General features: G+C 33.4%; 1 protein-coding gene across 1 annotated transcript in view; it reads right to left on the bottom strand.

Moving 5' to 3' along the window:
* The window catches only part of RhoGEF64C (Rho guanine nucleotide exchange factor at 64C), a 36452-nt gene extending 20418 nt beyond the window's left edge, over positions 1-16034 (bottom strand). Inside the window, exons 1-2 of the mRNA XM_018507156.1 lie at positions 15918-16034; positions 29-192 (exon numbers count right to left, since the gene is read on the bottom strand). Of these exons, the coding sequence (XP_018362658.1) occupies positions 29-192; positions 15918-16034 (281 nt within the window). The remainder of the gene's footprint in view (positions 1-28; positions 193-15917) is intronic.
* Between the last annotated feature and the right edge of the window lie 9175 nt (positions 16035-25209).

The following is a 25209-nucleotide window of genomic DNA, read 5'->3' as shown; positions in this document are numbered from 1 at the left end:
GAGCCGCGACGATCTGACCGTGCCGTACAGCCATGGATCGCCGCTATAGATCATCTGGCGGGAGAGCATGCTGCCGCCGCTTATGGTGCCCCAGCCACCCTTGCCAGGGTCATCCCCGTGGTTCTGATGCTGCCGCGACAGACCCAGCCGCACGCTCCACGACTTCTTGCCCTTGCTCAGAGTATCGTAGCTCTGCGATCAGTCAAGTAGGAAAGGCAATTGAGCGGACATGATAAATGAAGGGTCAGGTTGATGAAGGAACATTAATCATATTTATATTATTTATTAAGAATATCATACTCTCTCTTTCTCTCGTTTCTAATACCCGAGGAGCATCGATTTTAACGTAATTACAATACAGTTATCTAATATTGTGCTGATTACTTCCGTTTCTTTTTTCGTTTTTCTTCTTCAGTTATGTACTTCCGCTGCTATAATAAATAAAAAGGGAAAGAAGGTACAAAAAGAATGCTTTTGTTGAAGTATCTAAAAATTTAGATACTTCAGATAGATACAGATTTGAAAATTATTTCTAGTTAAAGATTTAGATTTGTCATCAAAACCGTTCTTTCTATATTCTTACAATTCATTCACAATTATAGTCATAATTGTAGTTCTGAGTCTAGAAATAGAATAAATTAAAGAATTTATGAATATTGCATTTACATATCATAGTCTAAACGTAAGAATTTCTATCGCTATAACAGGATATGACAGCATAATTTTCCGCCCTGATAAGTATACATGTAGTTTTATTAATCGTCACTCTCCCGTAACTTTTTATAAATTAAAGCATATAATCTCTACGCTCAACTAACGTAATACTATACATTCGAGACGCATAAAGTATTTTAACTATATATTCGTTGTCAAGAAATATCTAACATACTTTTTTATCGACGTGATTACGCTTGTTTCCTTGATGCCGAACGAAATTGGAAGTCCCGTAATAAGTTCCATCGTAAGAAACGTCCGAATGTATTTGTTACGTATGTATAATTTGCGGCAGTCCTACAATAAGTGACTATCGGTAATTACGGATGCATCATTCTGCTGACTCTCCGGTCGGTCCGTCGATACCGTGCGCCTATAATAACTTCCTGGATACGGAGAACACGCGACATTCTCTCTCCTGAATAGTCGCTAGAGCTATATTCATCCGGAACACAAAACAGAAAAGCCATTGTTGCCTCTGTCATTGTCCCGGCCATCATTCTACCCTTCTTCGGGTTGTTTACCAAAGGTACGCCGTAGCTACGGCATGCATACGACATCGGTATTTACGCCCGAGGAAACAAAATTCCGATGCATATCACTGGAAACTTGACAACGCGTGTACGTCCAGTTCCAGAAATATATATCTTCGTCAAGATACTTTATCTCTTACAAAGAGACGAGGATCTCTATTACAAATTTGGAGCAACATTCAAACACGTTTTCAAGTTAAATAATATTCTATATCGAGTCCTCCATCGGCAATGTTGAACTTTAAACTAAATAGTCGATTTTTTTTTATTGTGAATTTTGCTAGACAAATTTAAGTCCGTAAAAAACGAGTAAAATACACACAATCCAACTTTTATGATAATAGAAATTCTATGTTAAAGTTTTTGCATGTATTTAAAAATTTTTTTCAAATTTTTATATAGAAACAATGTAAAAATCTGCAGTTCCAATTTGGAAAGATTTCCAGAACTAAAATTTGAAAAACGGATCAGTGTTCACTGGCAAAGATACACAAAATTGTTAAAACATTTTTTATCGCAGGTAAGTGTATAATCAGCATCAATTAGAAAACAATCTATATCTAACAGGCGATTTTTCACAATTAACAGTCACTAAAGATAAATTTCGTTTCCGGTGCTCAATGCGACTCACCCTATCGCAGCTTATCGCGTCGGCGAAAGCGGATTCTCACGTTACGCATTAATCTCGTTGCTGCGGAGGGGAAACCTAGAAAAAAAAACACAAGGAGCAAAATGCAAATTGCGCAGCCTTTCGACCCGACGTATCACTCTCATCCGTGATTTGATCCGCAACGAGAATCGATCCGCGTTCGATGAGAATTGACCGACGGATCTGTCGTTTCGATTTCCCTTTAACGGCACGTACAACCAAGATACGCTCGATCTTCACTCCCCGTCAGCTTCTTCACGTCCAGAAGCCTCACGGATCGCAATTCGCGAGTCCCTTCCGCAAATCGTTTCTCGTCAGCTGCATTGCGTTCTCCGAAGAAGGAAGAACGAGAAGGACGTTCGCGATGCGAGCCTCCGATGGATAAGCACAAAGAACCACGACGTGGAAGAAGCCATGGCAGGAAAGAAAAAGAAACGGAGGAAACGAGTGAAAGAGAGTCGAAGAGAGACAGAAAGCAAGCGCGTTTCAGGGAAAGTGAACGATGTAGGAATCGCTTGCGATCGGCAATTTAAATTCATTTCCCCTTTAGAGAAATCGGAGAGATAACGTCGCGCACACGTCCCGTACTTACGATGCTGAGTCTCTCGAGAAAGAGAGAAAGAGATTAAATGGCGCGCGCGAAGAGGCTGATATTTGTACAAGTATACGTACAAGTTTGTTCGCTTATCGCAAACGATGATGTGATTTATTAATATATTTTCGAGGAATTCCTTGATGTAAATTTTACACAGCAAAAAAAAAAGGAAACTACTATAAAGATGTCAACTATAAATCATTTAAAAATTATATTATAAATGTATTTTTATTCTATTTTTCACATATTTAAATGGTATTTTATTTTCTTAAGCATTTATCTAAAGCTTTCATTTTAATTTATAAATATTTATTATTTATTTTAAGCATTATTAGTTTATTTTGAATAAACAATATATTTATTAATAGTAAGGCTCATAACATTAAAAAAAAAACAATAAAGAAAAAGGGCTACGAGCCAAAAATTATTTTATAAAATTAAAACTCTATAATATATTTTTATTTACGCAAAAAGAAAAAATAAATTTTTCTTTTTATCGAGTATTTTCATCACAATAATGTATAAATTTTCTTCGCGTAGCATTACTGTATTGCAAGAGAACGAGACAAAACGTACCTATACCGATAAGAAAACTACCGAGGAGAATGACGATGAAAGCAAAACTAGAAATAGCATGTTCCGAAAAAGTCAGCAATCAACTCAAATCGCTATATGAAGGTTTAAAATCACTTCCCTTGAGATTGAATGTTTGGCACAAAACGAGGCCTGCCTCGTTGCGTCTACTCGAAAAACTACCAAGAGCGAAATATGAAGAAGCACAAAGAAGGAGAGAAACGACTCGAAAAAGGCGAATGTGTTAAGGAAATACAAGAAATCTGCGCTCGTGTCTAAGCGCAAACGAAAAAGTCAGACCGGCTTAGAGAACTATGGACGAGGGATAAGACAGAGAAACTGGAGAACTGTTCTCAGCGACTTGTCGAGGAGAACTGCCGTACCGTATTTCTGCTGCACAAAGTCCTTCGAGGAAACCTGCACTTGATAAAAAAAAACAGTAGTTCAGTCGACACCAACTAAAAGTAACATAACATCTATGTTATAATTTTTTACACTCAATGTAACTGTTACGTAACTTTATGTGTTATATTACTCTGAGAAAGAAAAGTCGAAATATTCGCAAGTAAATGTTACATGTGACGTTTTCTTGATGGATATGCAAGGTTCCAAAAAATCATAATCATTAAAATTAAAAACTACGACAATGTCCCGAAAATCATAATAATTATTATTATAAAATTATTATAATATTATTATTGATTATAAAAATTTGATTGTGATGACGAAATATACAGTTCTGTGAAATATATTTCATTAATTGTAAAAATAAAATTAATAATTTATTTGCTAGGAATACAATTTTATTTCGCTGTATTTAAATAAGGATTTATTTTAGTAAAATGAACATTATATCTCACAAATAAATTTTAAAGTATCTTTTTCTCAGTATCCTCATTTATATTATTTAGTGCGAAATTACAATATAAATGATATGTTACTTTCAAATGATGTTGACACGTAGTCGAGTGCGATAACAACTTCGGCGCAAAATTGCGCGTTATCGACGATTGCCTGATTGCAAAGTTTGATTGAAAAAACGATTCTTCTCTCCGCGAATTGTGGGATAATATCTTATGGAACTCTGTAATTCTCGCGAGGTGGATAAAGCACGATGCAATTTCACGGAGCGACGCCGTACCGTTACGCGTTGTTCGAAATGAGATTCCGTGGATTTGCGTTCTCCAAAATCGCGCGGTGATCAACGGTTAACACGCCCGTGTGCGGTTAACAAAAGAGAAGATTGTTCGCGACGATTAAATCGAAGTAAGTTCCCGTGGATAAACGGGACGCGCGACGTTACATCGGAGGATATTGTTATGAGTCTCGCGAAATTTTCTTAATCTAATCCATTCAGTTAATCTATTATCCATTCAGTCCGCGCTTTATAATTTTATGCCCCGCGCGCTTATCTCCGATCGCACGTATTTTTCGCGGATAAGTTGGCCGGAACATAGAATATATACGTACACACAAAACGAGAACTACAACTCAACCGAGAGAGCAGAAGTGCGTCGATTTGTTCGCAACACGCGTGCTTGGAGGCCAAATCTAATCTACGATCTGCGGAAAGGTCTATGCGATATGCACTCGTCCTCTTTTTTTTTATACAATTGCAAAAGCAGACGGAAAGACAGGCAACTCATCCTGCAATTCTGCTTACTGACGAGAAATTATTACGCGGAAAATTATTGTTTTCGAAATATATCCCTCGAGCAGATCGTTTATTTTATACGATACAAGCTTGTCTTCTTGAAAATTCATTTAAAAAATTTTAGAAAGGAAATGTTAAAAGTAATATTCGCCACAAAGAATGTTGCGATACATTTTCTATCGCACACCTGTGAACATTTGCATTTGGTACCACATGGAATCGCACCTGCTGATATAACGGTTTTGACATTCAAGCATCTTCATATACTCACACACACATTTCTCGATAGTATCAACATTAAGTATGCTTGTTAATAGATTATTAATAGATTAATACGATTTAATATCTGCGAAAAAAAAGAAAAAATATTTTTTATGACCATTCATTAACCAAAAAAAGCATAACAATAAAAGCGCACGTCTTTTATCTCGTTAGTAAAGAAATAAACTTTTTCAAAAATACTTTGATAAGTGAAAATAAGAGCAGTGAAAGTGAGTTGTATATTGATTCATTAAAACATATTGGCTGCAAAAATTGTAGATCGAATTAATTTCCGTGAATAATAAAATATGTCGAAATTGAGCACAATTATAAGTTCAAAAATGTGTAAAATGGAGGCAAATATAATCAAAACTGTACAATGCAAAACAGCACGTAAATCCAAGTAATAAAATTTTGAAGTAAACAATTTTTTCATAAATATGTTATTAATGCTATTAATCGTGAAATTTTTTTAATTTAATTTTATTTTAGATACCATATGTAGATAATTATAGAAATATATGTAGACAATTATAATTAAGCACATTAACAAATGCTTATCGAACATTCTGTAATAAATTTTTATATATATGTATATATATATATATATATATATACATATTTTCGACTTCAATTATTTTTTTCGCGTTTGTAGCAACAAAGCAACGTACCGTGAAATGCATACGAACCGCGTAAGGTCGGAAAATGGGGCAGCCAGCTGCCTTGAGGGCGAATGGCGAGGTGCACTTTACTTTCTCGTCCATGCCGGACTTTCGTAAAAATCTTGTCCCACAAGCTCACGTAAGAGCGCCGGCCGTCAGTTGGTTGGCCAGTCGAAAAACAGAAAGTAAACTAGCATATAAGCGAGTGACTTGTATGCAGGTACACATAGACGTGGGTCACTGTGTCTGCATACAACTTGCAGGTGCAAAGCGAAAACGGGCGTGGCTGACGAAATCGACCTTAGATCGAGTCGAACGAGAAATTTGTCTTGTGACAATATAAAAATCGTTTCAATGAAAAATATTATTTTCACCATAATTATTTTTTATTCAGAGTTTTTATTCACTAATAACACGTAGTCTTCCGGATATCAAAACTCAGAAATAAATTTCACTGTAATCTAAAGAGCATTCCTAAAATTTATTTTTAACGAAAATTTCTATAATGGCTGTACCTTCTATCAAAACTAGTATAACACGTTTTATAACTATTTTTTACTTTACTTTATAACTATTAACTAATATATAATTTTCTTTTATTATACATCTAAGGAGAGCAATTGGTACACTTTATTTATGTACTCATTTTTTAATTAGAATGTCATTTGCGTAGAATAGAGCATCATTTTCATAAATTAAATTTTTTTACTTTTCGAAAAATAATATTTTTTTTATGTAAATAGTTTATATATATATAAGCTTCTCTTTAAGAGTATTTTCAAAATATATAGGAATCTTCTGCATTAAGATGCACAAAGATTTGCTAATTACATAAAATAAATATTTGTTCGAACATATCGTGATCATAAACTTATCAGACATATTTCTTTCATGACTCTATAAACTACGATTCTTCCGACTACGATTTATCCTTTTTTGTGCAATATCTCGTTAGTAGAATAAACATAGCCTTATATACTTTTTCACATAATGAAAGCTTTGCGACTACTTCCTTTAGAAACTACCGGTTCAAGTGCAATCTTCAGATACGCCTCTTGCGATCGGCTCTTCTTCAATGTTAGTCTACAACCAACTCTTGAGAGAGAACATGAGATAAAGTATTTTCACAGGAATGTACACTAGTATGCATACAAGATTCAAGGAAGAAACTTGCCACTTATTAGATAATATTTCGTAAAGCACTTGAGATAACGAATACACGATTAACTTATAAAAATAAAAAAAAAAAGATGGAGAACTTTTAATATTTGAATCGCAAAATTTACTATCTTTCAACTCTTCCAATTAGTTTCTCTAAAGGAAAAATATTATGGGTCAATCACCTATGTATTTTATACTAAGAAAAAGAAATACCGAACGCAAAGATATCAAATGGATCGAATTGCTGCCAAGCTTTAATGCTCCATACCTAATCGATTATGAAGCGTTAAAGAGTCTTGGAAAAGCAATCCAACCTATGTATTTCTCTCCTTTGAAATAAAAAGACATGGATATCCGAGATTCCTTCCCAATTTTTCTCTTCGCTAATTCACAATATTTGCCAGCGCATTCTGGTCGCGATTAACTTAGTTGAACGAAGAAAAGCATGAAATAAACCTCGAGTACTCTTGAAAGAACACGAGATCTCGCTTTTAATAAGATACGTTAATTCATATTGCAACGCGTTCCAATGGTGATTGGAAATAAGAATGAGAAACACAATGCATAAAAAAATACATTGCGGAAAAACGACGATGATTCTTGCAAAAGGAGGTAGATGGAAGAAGGAAAGGAAGAGGTAACGAGAAAAACGAATAAAAAGGAATAGGTGAAAGAGCACTCGCGTGCATTTTAGCTGCTCATCTCCCGAGGTCATCTCTACAGACGATGATCACGGGGGAAAGTAAACTCCCCCTTGCTAATTAATAGCTGTGGTACTACTGGTCACACGCGGTCGATTCTTAGCATCGTTTCTCCCATCACTCAGACAATAACAACATTTTCAAGCCTTCTGATGGTGATGAAATTAATCATAAATCTTAATTTACAAATTATTCATCAATCATTTAATTTACATTAAGATTTCACAATTATTTTGTATACTGTCAGTTTAGTGATTACGACATATACAATATAAAAGGCATTACAGTGCTTCTCTATAAGTATTTCTAATGCTGTATAAATTTTTGTCCTCACAAAAGATTTACACAAATTCTATATTCTCGGTAAGGAAAAATATTTAATTAAAAATATTAAAAAATATTAAACTAAATTTTCTTGAAGCTATCTTTGATAATATAATATCTCTCATTAATAAACCAAATATTACGCTTTAGTATCACGTACCACGAGAAGTCACCTTAAAAAGCAGTCTGGCGGTTCAGCGTCGACAATTACCTTTCCGGATGGAAACGCGTCTGTCACGCTTAAGTAAGCGTACCTTTCCGGCTTGAATATCGATACACTGTGGCAGGTAGGTCGATGACTCGTGGAGTGTTTGAGAAATTATCTATTTCTCCTCCACGCAAATGACATTATCTTTTCTGAGGTATGGCGAACGCGTTATACTGCTGTCCCTACTTTAATATCGGCTCGCTCATACCAATTGTGCAAAACGCAATAGTCATAATACCAGTCATAACTGCGGTAACAATTTCATTCCGCCCGTTACCGCGGGATTCAGCAGCGTGGAGAGAGAAAAAAAAAGATGAATGCGAGAGCCCTGGCTTTATGTTCTGACAGACCAGATGTTCCGCCTCGGAAATATCGTGGCTTCGTTGATTTAACCCTTCATTGAACTCGTGTGGGAAAAACTGGATACTCTTCAGAATTCTGAGGCTTCCTTTAAAACTATATCGTCCTATCTCTTTCATCTTAAATAATATGAAATTTCTTCTTTTAAAAAGTAATAAGATGCCTTTGAAAATATAAACAATGAATAATTCTGGCGTAGTTTCAAATGATAAAATAAAGCAATAAGAATTTATTCTTCAACTAATTTTAATTAACTTATTGCCTGAATTTTCATCTATTAATGTTAATAATATCAGAAACAGAACTATGTATTATAAACGATGAAATTAATTTTAAGTAACTAAAAAATTTATATATGAAAGAAATATTGTATATGGTGATATATTGTCACATCGAAATAGCTCAAACATATGTTCGTCACTGCGTGCAATTCTATTAAGTGCATGAGTTGTTTTTCAGAGTAAACCATAACTTTGAGAATGGCTGACCAATAGAAAAAATAACAGTCACAAGTATGTCGATTATTATTGGATAAATACGCTTTTATTTCGAAAAGGCCGCGCACGATGATGCCTCGTATCCGCAACTATCGACCGCTTTTATTCCTTTCATTTAAAAAGGAATTTAAAAAACGAGGAATAAAAGGACGACAAAAATACACGTCACGTGTCATTTGTTATTAATTATGTAAATTATCATCTTCAATACGGATGACTGGCGGTTGCGCATCCCATTTAAACGATATTTTGCGTCTGAATTGAACGCTGCAGCGACGTATGTAGTTATGCAATCGGGTAGAATTGTTTCCTAGAGGATCTCTACATATTACTGAGCATATACCGTAATAACAATTTTCAATAGTATTGAAATTATTATAATCAGCTATGTGTATATGTGTGTATAATAATAATTGATTATATAAATATTAGTCAATTTCTCTTTGACGTCGATTATTCGAAGAATATCAGCTCTTTTATAAAATTAAGACTGTTAATCGTACTATAGCCTCTTCAATCATTATGACAATATCTAATTATCTTATTTGTTATATCTAAGACATTAAGAATATCTATTATTTTAATTAATTAATGTGTTTAAAAATTATACGTGCTATTTGTAAGATAATACTACATTAGATAATCCGGATACATTATCATAATAATTAATACAAATACTTAACACTGTATGAATCAATCATGAACTTTCTAATTTACAGTTCTGCAATTTATACAAATACTTATGTGTGTGCTTATGTGTGTGCATATATATATTTATTTATTATATTATAAGTATTGCTGAGGATAGTTGCGTACGCGAGGCATTATCGCACGCGATCTTGTAGCTAAGCCGACCGCGTGTGCATGCGCATCCCGGGGTCACGGTAGATGCACCACGGATGCATCATCCTTGTGACTCCACCGGTGCGTCTCTGCGTTGCACAACCACACACCGGCGGGTACGTTAAAATTCAACGCGTTATGACGTCTACAGAAGATACATGTCTCGAGAGCATTTCGATATACACATAAATTACTTTCGAAACTACTCGTAGTGCAATAAGATTATGTTCGTATCGGATAAGCGATTGTAAAAATTATAATGTTCATAAAGATTTGTGATAAGTATATCTGATACTAAGATAAGCGATGAAAAATAATTTGATATTCAAAAATATTTTAATTCTAATAGTATTATAATATTCTACTTATTTGCCTGAAGATAATTACAATGCTTTTCATTTCTTATTTATTAATCAAATATTAAGTAAAAAATGTAAAAGCCAAGATAATCTGAAACATTACAAACTCTTATCAATTAAAGATATAAAACTGTTGATAAGCTTCCTCTTCTTTGACGCGAAAAGAAAAGATCCTGTCGAACTGGTTAAGCAACGTCGAGATGAACGCAGCCCGACTGTCGATATAAACGATCACATCTTCTGATTGATGTTACGCACACCGAATCTTCCGAGATGACGCAAAACGTGCCGCATAATCATCGCGGGAACGATTAAAAGGCGTTTATTAGTCGCGATTGGAGAGGAATGAATTGATATACGAGATAGAGGGAAGAGGAATGAATTGATATACGAGATAGGATCTAACTATTTCTTGTGCGAAAATTACGTCAAGGAAAGGAAAGTGACACGCTCGGCGGCCTGTGGCAGCAAAATTTTCACCTCGCTAAGAACCTGTCACGGCGACGTCGCGACGACGGCGGCCTAGGATGTTGAAAACTGAAGATGATACTCTAGCGAATGTGATGACGATCTGACACTCCTAAAATGATGCCAGTGGAAAGATAAGGAAACATCGGGGAAATCGGGTTGTACGTGAAAACTCTGAGTTCAAGTGCGCTCGTTTGGTCAAGCGAACACATAAATTAACGAGTTGACTAGCTTATTACTGTTCCCGTAAACATTAATTAAATAATATTATCTGTCATCGCTTTCCCCTTATTGAAAGAATGAAGAAAATTGATTAAACTATGCATGGCTGATTAATTAAGGAAATTTATTGAAGTAATATAATTTGTTTGCTGTCTACTGTACAAAATGTTATCTGAACTCTTCGAAGTTTTAGAAATTTTTATCTCTTACTTAAAAATATACTTATTAAGTATATTGCAGATTATAAATTTACAATACTTTTTATAAATGCAAGAATCTGTGGTTTCTTTTTCTGCCATGTTTTACTGTGCTTCTTTTCTAATAACATGAAAAGTAGAAAAAAAATTATTGTAAAAGATTTAAAAATGATTTTATTATAGATATTCAAACAGCTGATAAATAGAGACAGAACTGTAAGAGTCAAACGCAGTTAGTGGTGCGCAAATTATTCAGACACATAATGTGTCTAATTAAATCTGATAAGTGAGGTGAATATACCGTGATAACGAACGTTTCAACTCCGCTTTGAACTATCATCGGCATAGAAATACAAGGTAAAATACAAATGAAACGTTTTTAGAAGTTTATCATGAAAAACAGGCTAATGATTCAACTAAAAAAAAAACTAACAATAAGAAACGTATTTAACGTTGAATATGAAGTCAAGCAATTAAAAAGACAGGTCGACTCATCAAAAGTCTAACGTGAGAGATAAATAATATTGAAAAAACGTGTGTAGAGCTATACGTCGTATTATTAATGTAAAATTAATACAACGGAAAGTAAAAAATATCCATACAGAATTATATTTCTCAGAAAAATAAAACAAATAAATGAATCAAGTTCAAAGAATAGTTCATGAATCACGTATTATTGTTCAGTCTATAATTGTAATAACACAGGTCAAAAATAAAGATTGTATCTTGCAAGAAGTATAATAATATATAACTATAATATATATAACTATAATATATACGGTTTTACACGTAAAAAATATGGTAATGCTGCTCATTATGAGCAAAAATTTCTTCTTATGGTTTTGGTTGTAATATAATGCAAGAATTTACGCGTAAAAGTCAAATAAAATCTCACTTTATGATATTCATAAAAAAAAATTGCACACTTCATAGTGCTATTGAAAAGTACAGCAGACGTTTCAGTCTCATACAATATCAATAAATACCTATTTTTTACTATTTTTTTCATACGAGATACCAAGTTTAAAATAAATGTCAAAAATAAATAAATTTTCAACTAAACTAAAATTAATTAATGCGTACAAAAATGTACATAAAATATGAAAGATTAGCATTTCACTAAGAAAGATATAAAGAAAAGATATTTAAAATATAGATATACAAAGTAATAATTTTTATCTTCTTTAAAATATTAAGAAATTGTTCTCTACGGCCTGAGGCAGATAAAGTCACGATCGAAGGCAAGAAATTGCGGGAGAATAAAGTCTCGAAAGTTCCTCGTAGCGATGTGGGCCAAATACTAACTAAACTAGTTACTCTAACACGCAAGAACGGCGAACGGTCGAAGGAGCATGGAAAGTCACGCGCCTGTGAGAAATCCATGTTCCATGCTCGAATAGTTATATAAACTATTACCGGTCACGCAGCATAACAGAATCGCCAAATCCTGAATTACAGAATTAATGGCTAACAAGCAAGTAGTTATCGAATAAAAAGAAACATATAATTTAATGAATCAACAGGTTCTTTAAACGCATTCTGTTGTCATCGGTTCCGTATTTTCACATGTACATATAGCTATCAAATTATGACAATCATGCTGTCTATTTTCAATGGTATGCTCATTATTTTTCCAATACAAAGACCGCGTATGGCGTAAAAATGAAATGAGGCTCGTCCCATTTAACGTTAAATTTACGACGATGATACTTCTCGTTAGTTCTTTAACGAAGAAGAGAAGAAATATTATATAGCTATTATAAAAATAACATTTCATCCGCGTGCATCAATATATCTTATTATCGCCTCGTGCGCAATTTTCAAGCCGTTCTCTACGATCTCGATTATCCAATTAGATCTCACGTTATTCGGTGTGAACCTTCACGTAATATATTAAGAAAATTTTTATTAAAGTAGCAATCTAGATTGAACATAAATTACATCAGCGCAATATCGTCAACTACACGTTTTCATGGCTATTTAAAGTCCTGAAATTTATTTTTAGACAATCTCGTTGTAAACAAGGCATTTAGATGATGCGTGCAGTGCGTAATTATAGCGCGTGTATGTGTAATGAAGGCAGTGATTTATACGCAAACGATCGTAAAGTTCGTTCCTCTTGCCTTCGCATATGTTCAATTCGCGAGAGATATCACTCTCTGCGGCGAACGGCCGGCCTTTTGCCACATAAGCGTGCAGGATTACTTGCGGAATTGCGCAAATTTATCCCCATTCGTAACACTTGTCGATGCGGTAGAAAGTAATGATACTTACAAGTGCCAAGTAATGATACTTATAAATCCTCTTGCATTACTTACAAACGCGCTGCTATAAATCAATGCGAATAAATATAATAGAGTTCACGCCATTTTTCGTTTATTGTAACTATTTTTTGTCATAAACTATTTAACTTAATATATGTTGTAATTATTATGACAAAAAATAGTTACAATAAACGAAAAATGGCGTGAACTCTATTATATTTATTCGCATTGATTTATAGCAGCGCGTTATATAACATATATATAATATATGTTATATTTTAAAAACTTGAATTTTTTTTTTATAATAATTTATGTATTATACTTTCAAGCATAAATCATTAATTTGTTAATCAATATCAATTACATTATTAAAAAAAGGTGTATTTTTTATTGTTACAATTGCAACATATTTACGTAATAATGTAATACGCTCGGTAAAAAAAGAATCCTACATTAAATTGTTCATTAAGAAATATAATATATGTAGATTGCACTAATTATGTAATTTGCGGAGAATGCAATTAGCGATTAGCATCAACCGACACTTTATTACCGATTAAATCGACTGACACTCGATTCGAGCTAAGAGAAGCAGATCCGCGAAAGATAGCGTATCGTCAAGACGATGTGAATACGAAGTATTCAATATCATAATCGGCGACGACTGGTTTTAAAATAAAACCGGGCGAGCCATTGTCCAAGCGACAGAACTGAAGCACATAATCTCAGCTTTATGAGCCCTTACGTCATTGTTGATAGCCGTCCTTCGTGGAACGTTTTCTGTTTCAGGATTTCTGGTTTTATACCGCGCCAAGTTTCCCTCTTCGGGTTTTCTACTTTCCTCTTTCATGATATGAATCTCATGACACGATATATATACATATATATATATATATGTTAAAATTATGCATCGTTTTAAAATCACCGACCGGCATTGTAAAATAGAAAATATACATCTTCCATAATAAAAATAAAAAGTAAAAGTACAAAGATAATTATAGAAACTGACTTTAATACGTGCTTGCAAATAATTAATACTTTTTGGTAAACCAGATATTTTGTTATAATCTTGTTATTAAACATTCTGAATTTAAAGAAAGATTTTTTTCTCGGCCAAACGTATAATGATTGTTATTTTTCTTATTGAAAATAAAATAAACGTCACAATAAAACAAACTTTACCGTAAATTTTATTCAAGTATATCTTCTACAACGTAAACAGGAATATAGAAATCCAAACCGCAAACCCAAGCCGTAAGTTTTTCAACCGTCAGTGACGGTCCAGCGGACTGTCTATCGAGGCAAGTGTTAGCGGCACTTCGCGTGTAATTCCCGATCGTCATAAAATGCGAACGTCAATTCATGCTTCTCAAAGCGATTCAATTTTCGATTGATAGTAAAAATCATAGCGTGGCAATCGAAGCATTAAATTGCTTATCGATGTATACGATGATAGCAATTAAGCATCCAATAAAGTGTCACATCGTTATGAAGGGTACTTACGATCAGCGAGCGTAATGTACATCATAATATTGCTTATTGCAACAAATCCGGGCTGCTCTAAGATGTGTTTATTTCTGCCTTTAGGTTCCACTTCACCGACAAGCTTCGCAAATACGTTGAATAAAACATCATTGTAGGTATATACGTGTACATGTCGGAGAAATTTGCACTAGCTACCACCACAATTACATAAGTAAAAGAAAATGTATACATCAGAAGAAAAGATCCTTTCCTTTACAATCTTCCTATGTTTTATAAGCCTTATAAAAATCGATATTACTTGTATCTTTCGATGAATTATGAATAGAACAATAATCCAATAGACAATACAATTTTCACTTAATTGTTTAATGAAGTTTTGCTCACTTAATAATATAATGAAAAGATAACAATGGATGACACGTGTCAAATTGAATTATTATCTACGTTGACGTCTATCAACGTTAATGTTGCTCAAGAGTAATACGGTATGCGGAACGAAATGGAAAGGATAAAGGCAAAAGGAGAGTGCAGGTACGAAAAAATTCGCGATCCAGGAGATAGGCAACCACGTTACGTTCATTCATCCTCGCGTTATGCAAGCGGCTTATACCTAGTAATTAACCTATCCTCGTGCACTTTCCCTATTTTGACACGCCAGTACGGTTCATGCATCGCTCTTTCTCTTGTTGTAAACATCTGTAAAATGATCGATTTACTTTTTGCAAACAAAAACTCTAACACGCTGTGATATTGACTTTCCCTCCAAATACTTACAAGTATGTTCTGGATCTAACAAATTATATATCTTACTGTCGTTATGTAAAAGCGTTTTTGCCCTACGCAAAATGCTTTGAAAAAATGAGGCTATCGATGGCCTTTCCTTCGTCCGAGGACGTAAGAAGAGTCATTCAGACTCGTCGTAAGTAGTAATTAGACTACACGGAGAAATGCGATACCAGAGAAGAAAGCTCTCCTTAACAATCCGCTACAACTTGCCACAATGGCTGTATCTAATGACCAACTGCGGATGAGGTTCCACGATTCCAACCTCGGCTGTGTCCCGTTACGTAAAACGCCGCCGTGTGTAAGAGCGTCTCGCATCAGACACGCTCTCTCGCGCATCGCATCGCGCGATTCCGGACATCGAGCGATCTCGGATTCTCGGACGGATGGATTTTGGGATTTACCTTGCCGGAGGTGGGCGAGCCGGATGGGCTCAGGCCCTGTTGCAGATGATACATCTTAGGGGTGAGCATAGCTGGAGATGCGCCGAGGCTACCCGGGGCGACAGCCACGCTCGTCATGGTCATTTCCCGCGATGGTCGCAGACCTCAGTGTCTCCGCAGCACCAGCAGTCCACGCCCCTCTGTTCCTCGCGCAATCTCGCATCCTCAGGTTGTGGCGAATCTGTAATCAATAATGAAAATATTCTCCTTTAAGCGAGCTGAGATAATCATCTTATAATTAATGCTGTCGCGTCGCTTATAATAGAAAAGCGCAGCTTACATGTATATATGAGCTTTTAAAAAATGAAAAATGTTTAATATAAACTAGCGACAGTCAGGCGAACTTTTTGAGACCAGCAGAACATAAAACTATTGCTTTATAATATTTTAATATACAACTTCATAGAACTATTTATATTAGTTTCTTCATATCTTTTATCTTACTATTATTATTTTCTTTATATTCCTTTATATTTCTTTATAGTCGATAAGAAATATCATCTCAAAGAATGAAATAACTCTTTTTATATACTCATTTTATGCCATGTTTAACTGTACTTGCGTTTTATGAAGAGGTTCTAATCTATAAGTATGCTGCTGATTGAATTGAAATCTTTATAGCAAAGTTTACGTTTAACGACGAAATGATGAGTTCGGGTTCGACGGTAGCAAAACAGAATTTCTTTGCATAATCACTGCGATAAATTACTACACCTGACAATAGTACCGTGTAATTTCTCTCGCCAGGAGATCACGATTGTGCAATTTTCGTCGCGCCAGACGAGATATTTGGTCGGTCGGACCTAGAAAGCGTCCAGGAAATGTTAATTCACCGGAGTTACGGGCTTCGATGTTACGTATATCGAGTACAGACGAAAATATCTCGCTGAGTCTATGCTTGGCTAAGCACTCATATACGAGTAACATTTGTGTTGACATTTATTTTCTACATGCACATCCGTTAAACTGCCAATATTCATGACGCGACATTTTGTTCACTATTTCATCACTCAGTAAATTTATTCAGTTGCAGCAATGCATGTACTTTTTAACTTATTTTGTTCTTAAATATTACAAATAATTTTATTATATTTTATATAATTTTATATTATTAATAATATAAATTACATATTTTTAATTTTTATCATTTTACTTCATAGATGTAAGTCTATAATTAGAATTAGATTTACTTAGGTTATTTTTTTATATCAACACAACAATATATAATATACGTAAATACATAAATGTAAAATTTATTAAAAAAATATGAAATAGGAATAATTTTAAAAAATCAACAAATATAATAATTACGTTATTTGCGGTTAAAAAATTAAAAAAAATTATATATTTTTGAAAATCGGATAAAAAATGCAAATACAATCTTATTATAGTTATATACTTTTGCAAAAAAATACACAATTTTATGTACCAAATGCTTTTTCTTAATTTTCTTACTACTTTTCTTGACCGAATTATGGGATTTTGAAACTAAATCTGCATTTTTTACAACTAACGTTGAAATTTGAAAAATTATCGCAAAAAATTTAAAAAGCATTTTGAAGTTCGAAGTTTGAACTTCGTTTTTTAATTTAATTCTGTAGAATTGAAAAGATAAAAAAATGTTTACGATAATTTTTCACCGAATTTCAACGTTTATCGTAAGAAATGTATAGTGCAATTTTAAAAATATTCCCTAGTTTCTGTTGAATAGCATATATTATGATATAAGCCTGATAATTCACAAGTAATATTCTATCTGAAAACTTTTCTCATTCTCGTTTACTATATGTCCAAAAGTCAGACGTATAGAAAAGGACAAACTTATTAGTGAAATAATAAGGAATTTATAAATAATGTATTAGTTAATTATATTCTTCATATATGGAAACCAGTACATCACATTAAAGGTACTTAAGGTGAATAGAATCTATACTTCAAAATGATTAAAATATAAGTTAGAAAAAGGATGAATCACGTGAATCTGGATTTAATTGTGAATTCATTATATGTATCGTTGTTGGACAAAGGAAAATTGTAAATAAGAATATGAATTGCTCAACGTTCTGTGACTAACAGTTGATGCAAACGAGCTCCACAAATTAATTCCACAAACGAGGGAACGCAATGTATGAGTGACTTGGTAGCATTTAATTAACAGAGCGAGAGACTATCAAATAAATGGAGCAGATAACTGTTCGCGAAGAAGACACGATCGCTACTTCAAGCATCTTCAAGCAAACAATGAATTGTCATCAACTCTTTCATAATATTCGTAATACTGCATATTTAACGGTAAATACAATTTATCCTACGAAATTCTGAAAGTAATCTTCGTTTAACTTTGATATATTCAAATTCTTAATTAACCAAAAATATAGAAGTGCAAGAGAATACAGATTTCTACGTAGTTAGAGTCGTGCTCTAACTAGCATTGCTCATTTTTGTTAAATTTCATCCCATGCACATCTGCATTAACCACAGAGCGTTTATTTTAATTTGCGTTACGGCTCTGATTTGTGAAATTCGCTGAAGTTCGTGAAACCCGTTGTTTCCCCACGAGTGCGGCCCTGCACGAACTGCATTCGTACGCACGAAGTTCAAATAAAGATGTCTGCAACGAAGCCACCGACCGAGCTGACGCATTACGACCGTGGAATGCATTCCCGGGATTCTTGTTCGTCGATGCACCACCAGCTGCACGTGATGTATGGGTAAACATACGCCGGGTAATAATGAGACAGGTGTAAAAAGACTATCGATGTAAAAAGAGCTATTTTTACGCGACATCGCGGAGGAGAAACCACAAGCCTACTTATTAAATTCAGAAGGAACGCGATATTAATCGTATGAGATCGTAATTGGGATCGATTTATTAAACAATATAATTTATATGACAATTGTAAACTTGAAGTATATGCAGGGAAACAACACTTAATATCTAAATTTCGTCAAAACATCTAAAAATTTATAGATATAAAAATAATTTTGTTGAGCTATCAAAATAATTATGTAGAATGTTCAAACTAATTGCTAAAATATCAAAATTTTTTGCAGCATTGCTCATCATGCTTGAGTTTTCTACATAATCATTTTGATGATCCAGTAAAATTATTTTCGAATCTGTATCTGGCTACAACTTTCTAAATATTTCAGCAAAATTGTTTTTTCCGTGATGAACGCCGAAGATATGTAATTAGATTTTTTTTAGTAAACTCTCTCACATTTCTAATATTTTCTTTCTTATACTTCTAATATTTACTAAACATGCAATATGTTTCCCACACGTGAACATAAATGACCGTATTACTCAAGCTGCACGAATGCGAATCGCGTTTCATGAATTGCAAAACTAAAAATGAACAAAGAGAAGCAGTGCCGACTCCATAACGGGGAGTGCGCGACTCGCCGAAAGACAATGATCGGCCATTCGCTTTCGTAATGATACGGTACATCTAAGATCTAACGCCGAGGCAACAAGAGAAATAGCCGAAGGGAGTCGCCATTGCAAAACGAACTAAATAATATCGGACTATCATCAAGGCCTCGAAATCGCTGTCGATACTTTCCATCTGTCGTGTCCCCCTCGTCTACGAAAAATAAACTAGCCTAGCTGTAACCCATAATTACGCATTGCAAAGCAAAACTGATCCGAATCACGCTATTCCTGACATTCAAACTAAGTAAAAATAGTGGTTCGACAAATACAATATATGATGACAAAATTAGAAACTGGAAGTATCGCTTTTCTTATATTAATGATAAATATTGTACTGTAAAGAAACCATACCTACTGAAAGAAAAGTGTTTGATATTTGTAACTATAATTGCATCATAAAATAATTATGAGATTAGGAGAGAGTTTTATAATTATTATTACTGTAATAGTAATTATATTTACAGTTTTATATATTAAAAATATATAATTGACACCTAAATTATTTTCGGTGTCAATTATATATATTTCTGGTATACAGAATTATAAATAATTATTACTAACATTATAACAGTATAATAACTATGAAAACAGAACTCCTAATCACAATTATCTTACTATACAATTATAATCGTAAATAATTTTTTCTCAGTGCAGAATTAATTTTTTCTCATCAAAATAAGTTTTACAGCGTCATTCTAATGAAATTACGTAACATTAGTAATTAGAGAAACTAATTAGAGTTTGGTTGATTTAATTTTATGATTAATTGCCAAAACATTTATTCGGAAATTAGAAAGAGCTCCAGGAAATTATTATTAACTTTCGAGGAATAAATTACATCTAAATTCCTCGAAAGGTTTGCCATCAAGAAGAGATAGAAATGATAGTGGAACGTCCTGTACGTGTTTGGTAATGACGTTGCGATCGTGCGTCACAAGTAATCAGCGACAGGACGGTGATGATGGTGATGTAATCCACCATAAAATCGAAAGACCGCGCATTTCCTTGGCCATGTAAGCCGCGAGTCGAGGCACGTGTATTCGCACGGTGTGCACAGCTCGTTGTACATCGCCGATAAATCGCTGCGGTGAAAAGTAATAGTCGAGGAAATCGCGCATAACGAACAATTATGTCGTTACCGTACAGCAATCAGCGGCACGCGGGTCTAGCCGAAACGCTGAACAAATCAACGTCATACGAAATCTTACGAGTTTATGTAACGAGATGTTTTTCTCTCAGATTCTTGAATGGTGATTGAATTTTTGACGCATCAATACAAATCTGGAAGCGATAATAGGCAGAGCTGTGCCGATTCTTAAAGATAGAAAGCGAGAAGCATGCAAATAGTTTGATCAAATTTACTATATGATGTTAGAGATCATCATAACATAATTTATCTTGATAATAACAACGAGAGAGATGTGAAGTCAGATGTCCTAGAACTGTAAAAAAATCGCGCGTCATTATTTACATAACGATAGAGATTTTCTTCCGTCGTGAATATAAAAATTCACACGGACATGAATTTTTATTGCTGATATTCCTTTGGTTACCCATGTCGTACGATCGTTTTTTAGCCTTGTGATGTACATACTAATTATATTCTCTAGCCGAGTAATCATCGCAAATTATAGAGGGATAAAAACGTGTCAACCTTTCATCTGATGATGCCAGAATATATGCAATAAAGTGCCACAGCGTAAAATATCGCGAAAGAAACATCGTTTATCATATATGTTGAAGTTAAAATAGAAAATCATAGTCCATGATTAAAAGATGTATTACTATTTTGTTCTCTCGATCCTCCTCATTACTCTCTTACCTTTACTTATATAATAATTTGAGAATAATATAATTTGCATTTTAACGGAAAAAAATGTTTATATTTATTAACATTAGTTAACAACTTTAATTTAAAAATAATTTTTAAAACACAACATACTCCATGGTTAAAAGATGTATTACTATTTTGTTTCCATCCTCCTCATTACTCTCTTATCTTTATTTATATAATAATTTGAGAATAATATAATTTGCATTTTAACGGAAAAAAATGTTTATATTTATTAACATTAGTTAACAACTTTAATTTAAAAATAATTTTTAAAACACAACATACTCCATGGTTAAAAGATGTATTACTATTTTGTTTCCATCCTCCTCATTACTCTCTTATCTTTATTTATATAATAATTTGAGAATAATATAATTTGCATTTTAATGGAAAAAAATGTTTACATTTATTAACATTAATTAACAACATTTAATTTAAAAATAATTTTTAAAACAAAATGTTTTCAGAGAAAAATTTAAAATTTACAACAATTCACAACCAGTCATTATTTATTCATGCATCTATAAAAATAGCAAAAATTGATATTGCTAAAGCAGTATTGCGCATGCAGAACTTATGGTAATTACAGGAGAGATCGAGGGAAATGATTTTGTCCTTCGCCACTTTCCACGAGCAAGATTCACGGATTACAAAAGTCCGACCGAAGTCTCCGCACAAGTCATCTTCCGGAAGAGAACGCGCGACATGCGGCATGCCGTTAATGTAGGTTAACACACCTCTCGAAGGACAACGTGAGCGCATACTCCGAGTACTGTTAAATCGTACTGACTAACACTCATCGTCATGCAGCGTCGCGGCGTACAATGATTTTTATTTAAACAATATCGTGCCGTGTATTCACAGTGTTGAATGCATATAGAGATACAAATAAATGTGTGGTGAAGAATTGCCGTAATGTAGTTACTAAAAACATTAAACATGAATTTAAATTTGTTGTGACTCTAAACTGTGTGATATAAATCATTCCTTTGTATAACATTCTTTATAATAAATTTATTTATTAACATATAATAGATTGCATTGAGCGTTTGCTTGCGTGTAAATCTAGCCTTAACATTTATCCGAAGAACATCTCGCATTAAATAATTTGAGAGTAAAAAAGTATAAGTGATACTTAAAAAGTATAAATGTTACGAAAACAAATTAATGAATAAATCAGCTACAATATAAAATTTATTCTTTTTTTTTAAACAATTTCGAATCCTTGTGACTCTAAACTGTGTGATATAAAGTTGAATTTGCTAAATCAAAAAATATATTTTGAAGGAAGAAATTTTACGAACTTTAATTATGATTTAGCAGTCCTCTTTTTACAGTTTGTTTTTTATTATAGTCAATATAGAAAATACATACCTATAACTAATGTTTTTAAATATCTATATACAATCGAGATAATCGTGATAGTAGAACGAATGTGAAATCGCAATATTTTTAACTCACAAAATTAATAGTCACTATTTTAACAATATATTTTATGATTTTTTAATAAACAATTATCTTAGACATTATTTTAATTTTTAAAATATTATTTTAATTTGTAAATTATCAATTATAACTTAAATAAATACACACGTAATAGAAAGTATATATATATATATAATCGCTGCTTTTTATTTAATTAATAATACCACATACTTCAAAACGAAAATGTATATAGGTTCTGCAACTGCAACATTTCTTTCTTTCTACTTTTAGCTATCAATGAATTTCAATCTTTTTTTTCGTTAGTATTTGCTAATATCTGTCAGATAAAATACTAATTATTAATTTATTATTTCATATTAATATATTTATTAATATAAAATAATGAAATAACATATATATACAAATAAAATAACATATATAGGCTGGGATATTCGCAATCGGATCTTATCTTTAATATACCGTCTTAAATGTAGTCTTAAAACGTTATAAACCAATCGGCAATCAGTGAACCATATTACAATTTTAAGACAATAAAGACGATCTTAAAATAAGAACGGACTATAAATATTTTCCATAGAATGATATATTCCATAAAAAATATCCACTGAATTCATTAAAAAAAAAAAGATAAATAAAAGAATGAATAATAAAGCAGAGCAAGCTGAAAAGATGAAAGCCAATATGAAAACCAAGAATGTGTTAACTTTCCCATGGACCATGTTCAGCCGCCTGAGTGACAGTCCAGTGACTAATTGACTATCAAATAGAGAATTATTCAAGACTGAAGAGATTCTTTTCTCAAAAGCCATTTAGCCGTCGCGCATCGTCCACCATTCCGTCACGAACCACCGAAATACATTACGTCTTGGAACTTTGTTTTCACAAATACCAATGATGTCGAATGATCGCAATAGGTGATGGTTAGGTCGAGCCGATAACGGTTCTCGAGAGGAACGGTTATCGACGCCGCGCACGGAACGGAGCGCGAGATCGATGCAAGAGTGGCAACGGATGGAAAAGGCCGATGAGACAACGTGCGGGCAGATGACCGCTCTCGACAGGTTCGTCGAATGCTGGTAACGGATCGTCTTCTGCGAGAAGGGATATCGTAGGGCGGGAAGGCGATCCCGGGGGCGAAGTTCGGTGACGTGAAGCGTAAAATTACCGCGATCGGCACGCGTACGTCGAGCGACACGAAAGCCCTCTTCTCTCACCGTAACTACGGATCGCTGCAGATTTATCTCGCTCGAGTCGCGCCTCGGTGCTTCCAACGGCGGAGATATTGCGGCACAGCATCCTCCGTTGCTAGTCGATGCACCGGCGATCTTCGCAACGGTGCGTAACTCCGGTCGGCGTTGCGAAGGAAATTTGGGAAATGAGATATCAACGATCTATCTTCCTTGACATGTAAAATTAATTTCGTATGCATAAGTTGCTTAACACATTCGCTACTACGTGTCACATATACAGGGTTTTGTCATAGAAAATAAATTTTAAAATTCCCTGACTTTTCCAGGTTTTTTCCAGATAAAAATAAAAAACTTTCCAATATAAAGTATGTAAATTTTAACATATTTAAAGTCAAGAGTTGTAAGGAAAGCTATAGCCTATATTATTAAAAACAACGCAAAAAGGCTAGCATACTAAAATTTTGGGTGCAAATTCAAGCCAACAAAAAATAAATTAGTATTAGGAAAAAGAATGCATGCATTCTTTTTTAAAATTAAAATTAAAATTTATTAAAATTATTTATTTATTTATTTGTTTATTTATTTATTAAAATTATTTTATTAAAATCGTTTGCAACTTTTGAACGTATTTTATTATAAACGTCAGATACAATATTAACAAATTATAACAATTATTTAGAATAGGAGCAGTTTAGGGAAATTGTGAACAAATTTCAAAATTCCAGACTTTTTTACGTTTTCCCCTGACTTTTCCCGGTTTTCCCAGTTTTCCAGGTCAGTGGCAACCCTGCATATATATGTCTGATACACCGTCTATTTCGAAAGCCCGGCGTCATATAAGTATATATGTTAATTTGCTGTTTAATCATGTAAAGAAATGAGGTTTGTTCTGAACGCTGTTGTGTAAAAGTATTGCAAGAAGAGGGCTGTGGGATCGGTTTTTCCAACCGGACCGTGGATAGCGAATGTTAAAATACAGGTATCGATTTAGATCTCTCCACGTAATGGCTATTAATTTTAAATCAAATTTCTTCACAGATCTTTTCTCTTCCCGTTTAAATATATTATTTTATAATGCAAAATAATATAAATTTTAATATAAATTATATAAAAATTCAAATAGTTACAAGAAAATTTGAAAAAGATATCAACAATCTATTTTATTAATATTAAACTGTCGAAAGGTCGAAAGTATCTGTTTAGATCTTTCGACAGTTATCTATATTTGTTTGAATTTGTTCGTATAGATTTCCTTTAAATATTATTTCATAATGTATTAAATTTAAAGTATATAAATAGGCATATAAACAGGGAATGGAAGTAACTCGTTACTTGTAACGAAGTTAC

The sequence above is a fragment of the Trachymyrmex cornetzi genome, unplaced genomic scaffold (assembly GCF_001594075.2).
Source record: "Trachymyrmex cornetzi isolate Tcor2-1 unplaced genomic scaffold, Tcor1.1 scaffold230, whole genome shotgun sequence".
Classification (NCBI taxonomy): domain Eukaryota; kingdom Metazoa; phylum Arthropoda; class Insecta; order Hymenoptera; family Formicidae; genus Trachymyrmex; species Trachymyrmex cornetzi.
This window is presented reverse-complemented; position numbering and strand designations above follow the sequence as displayed.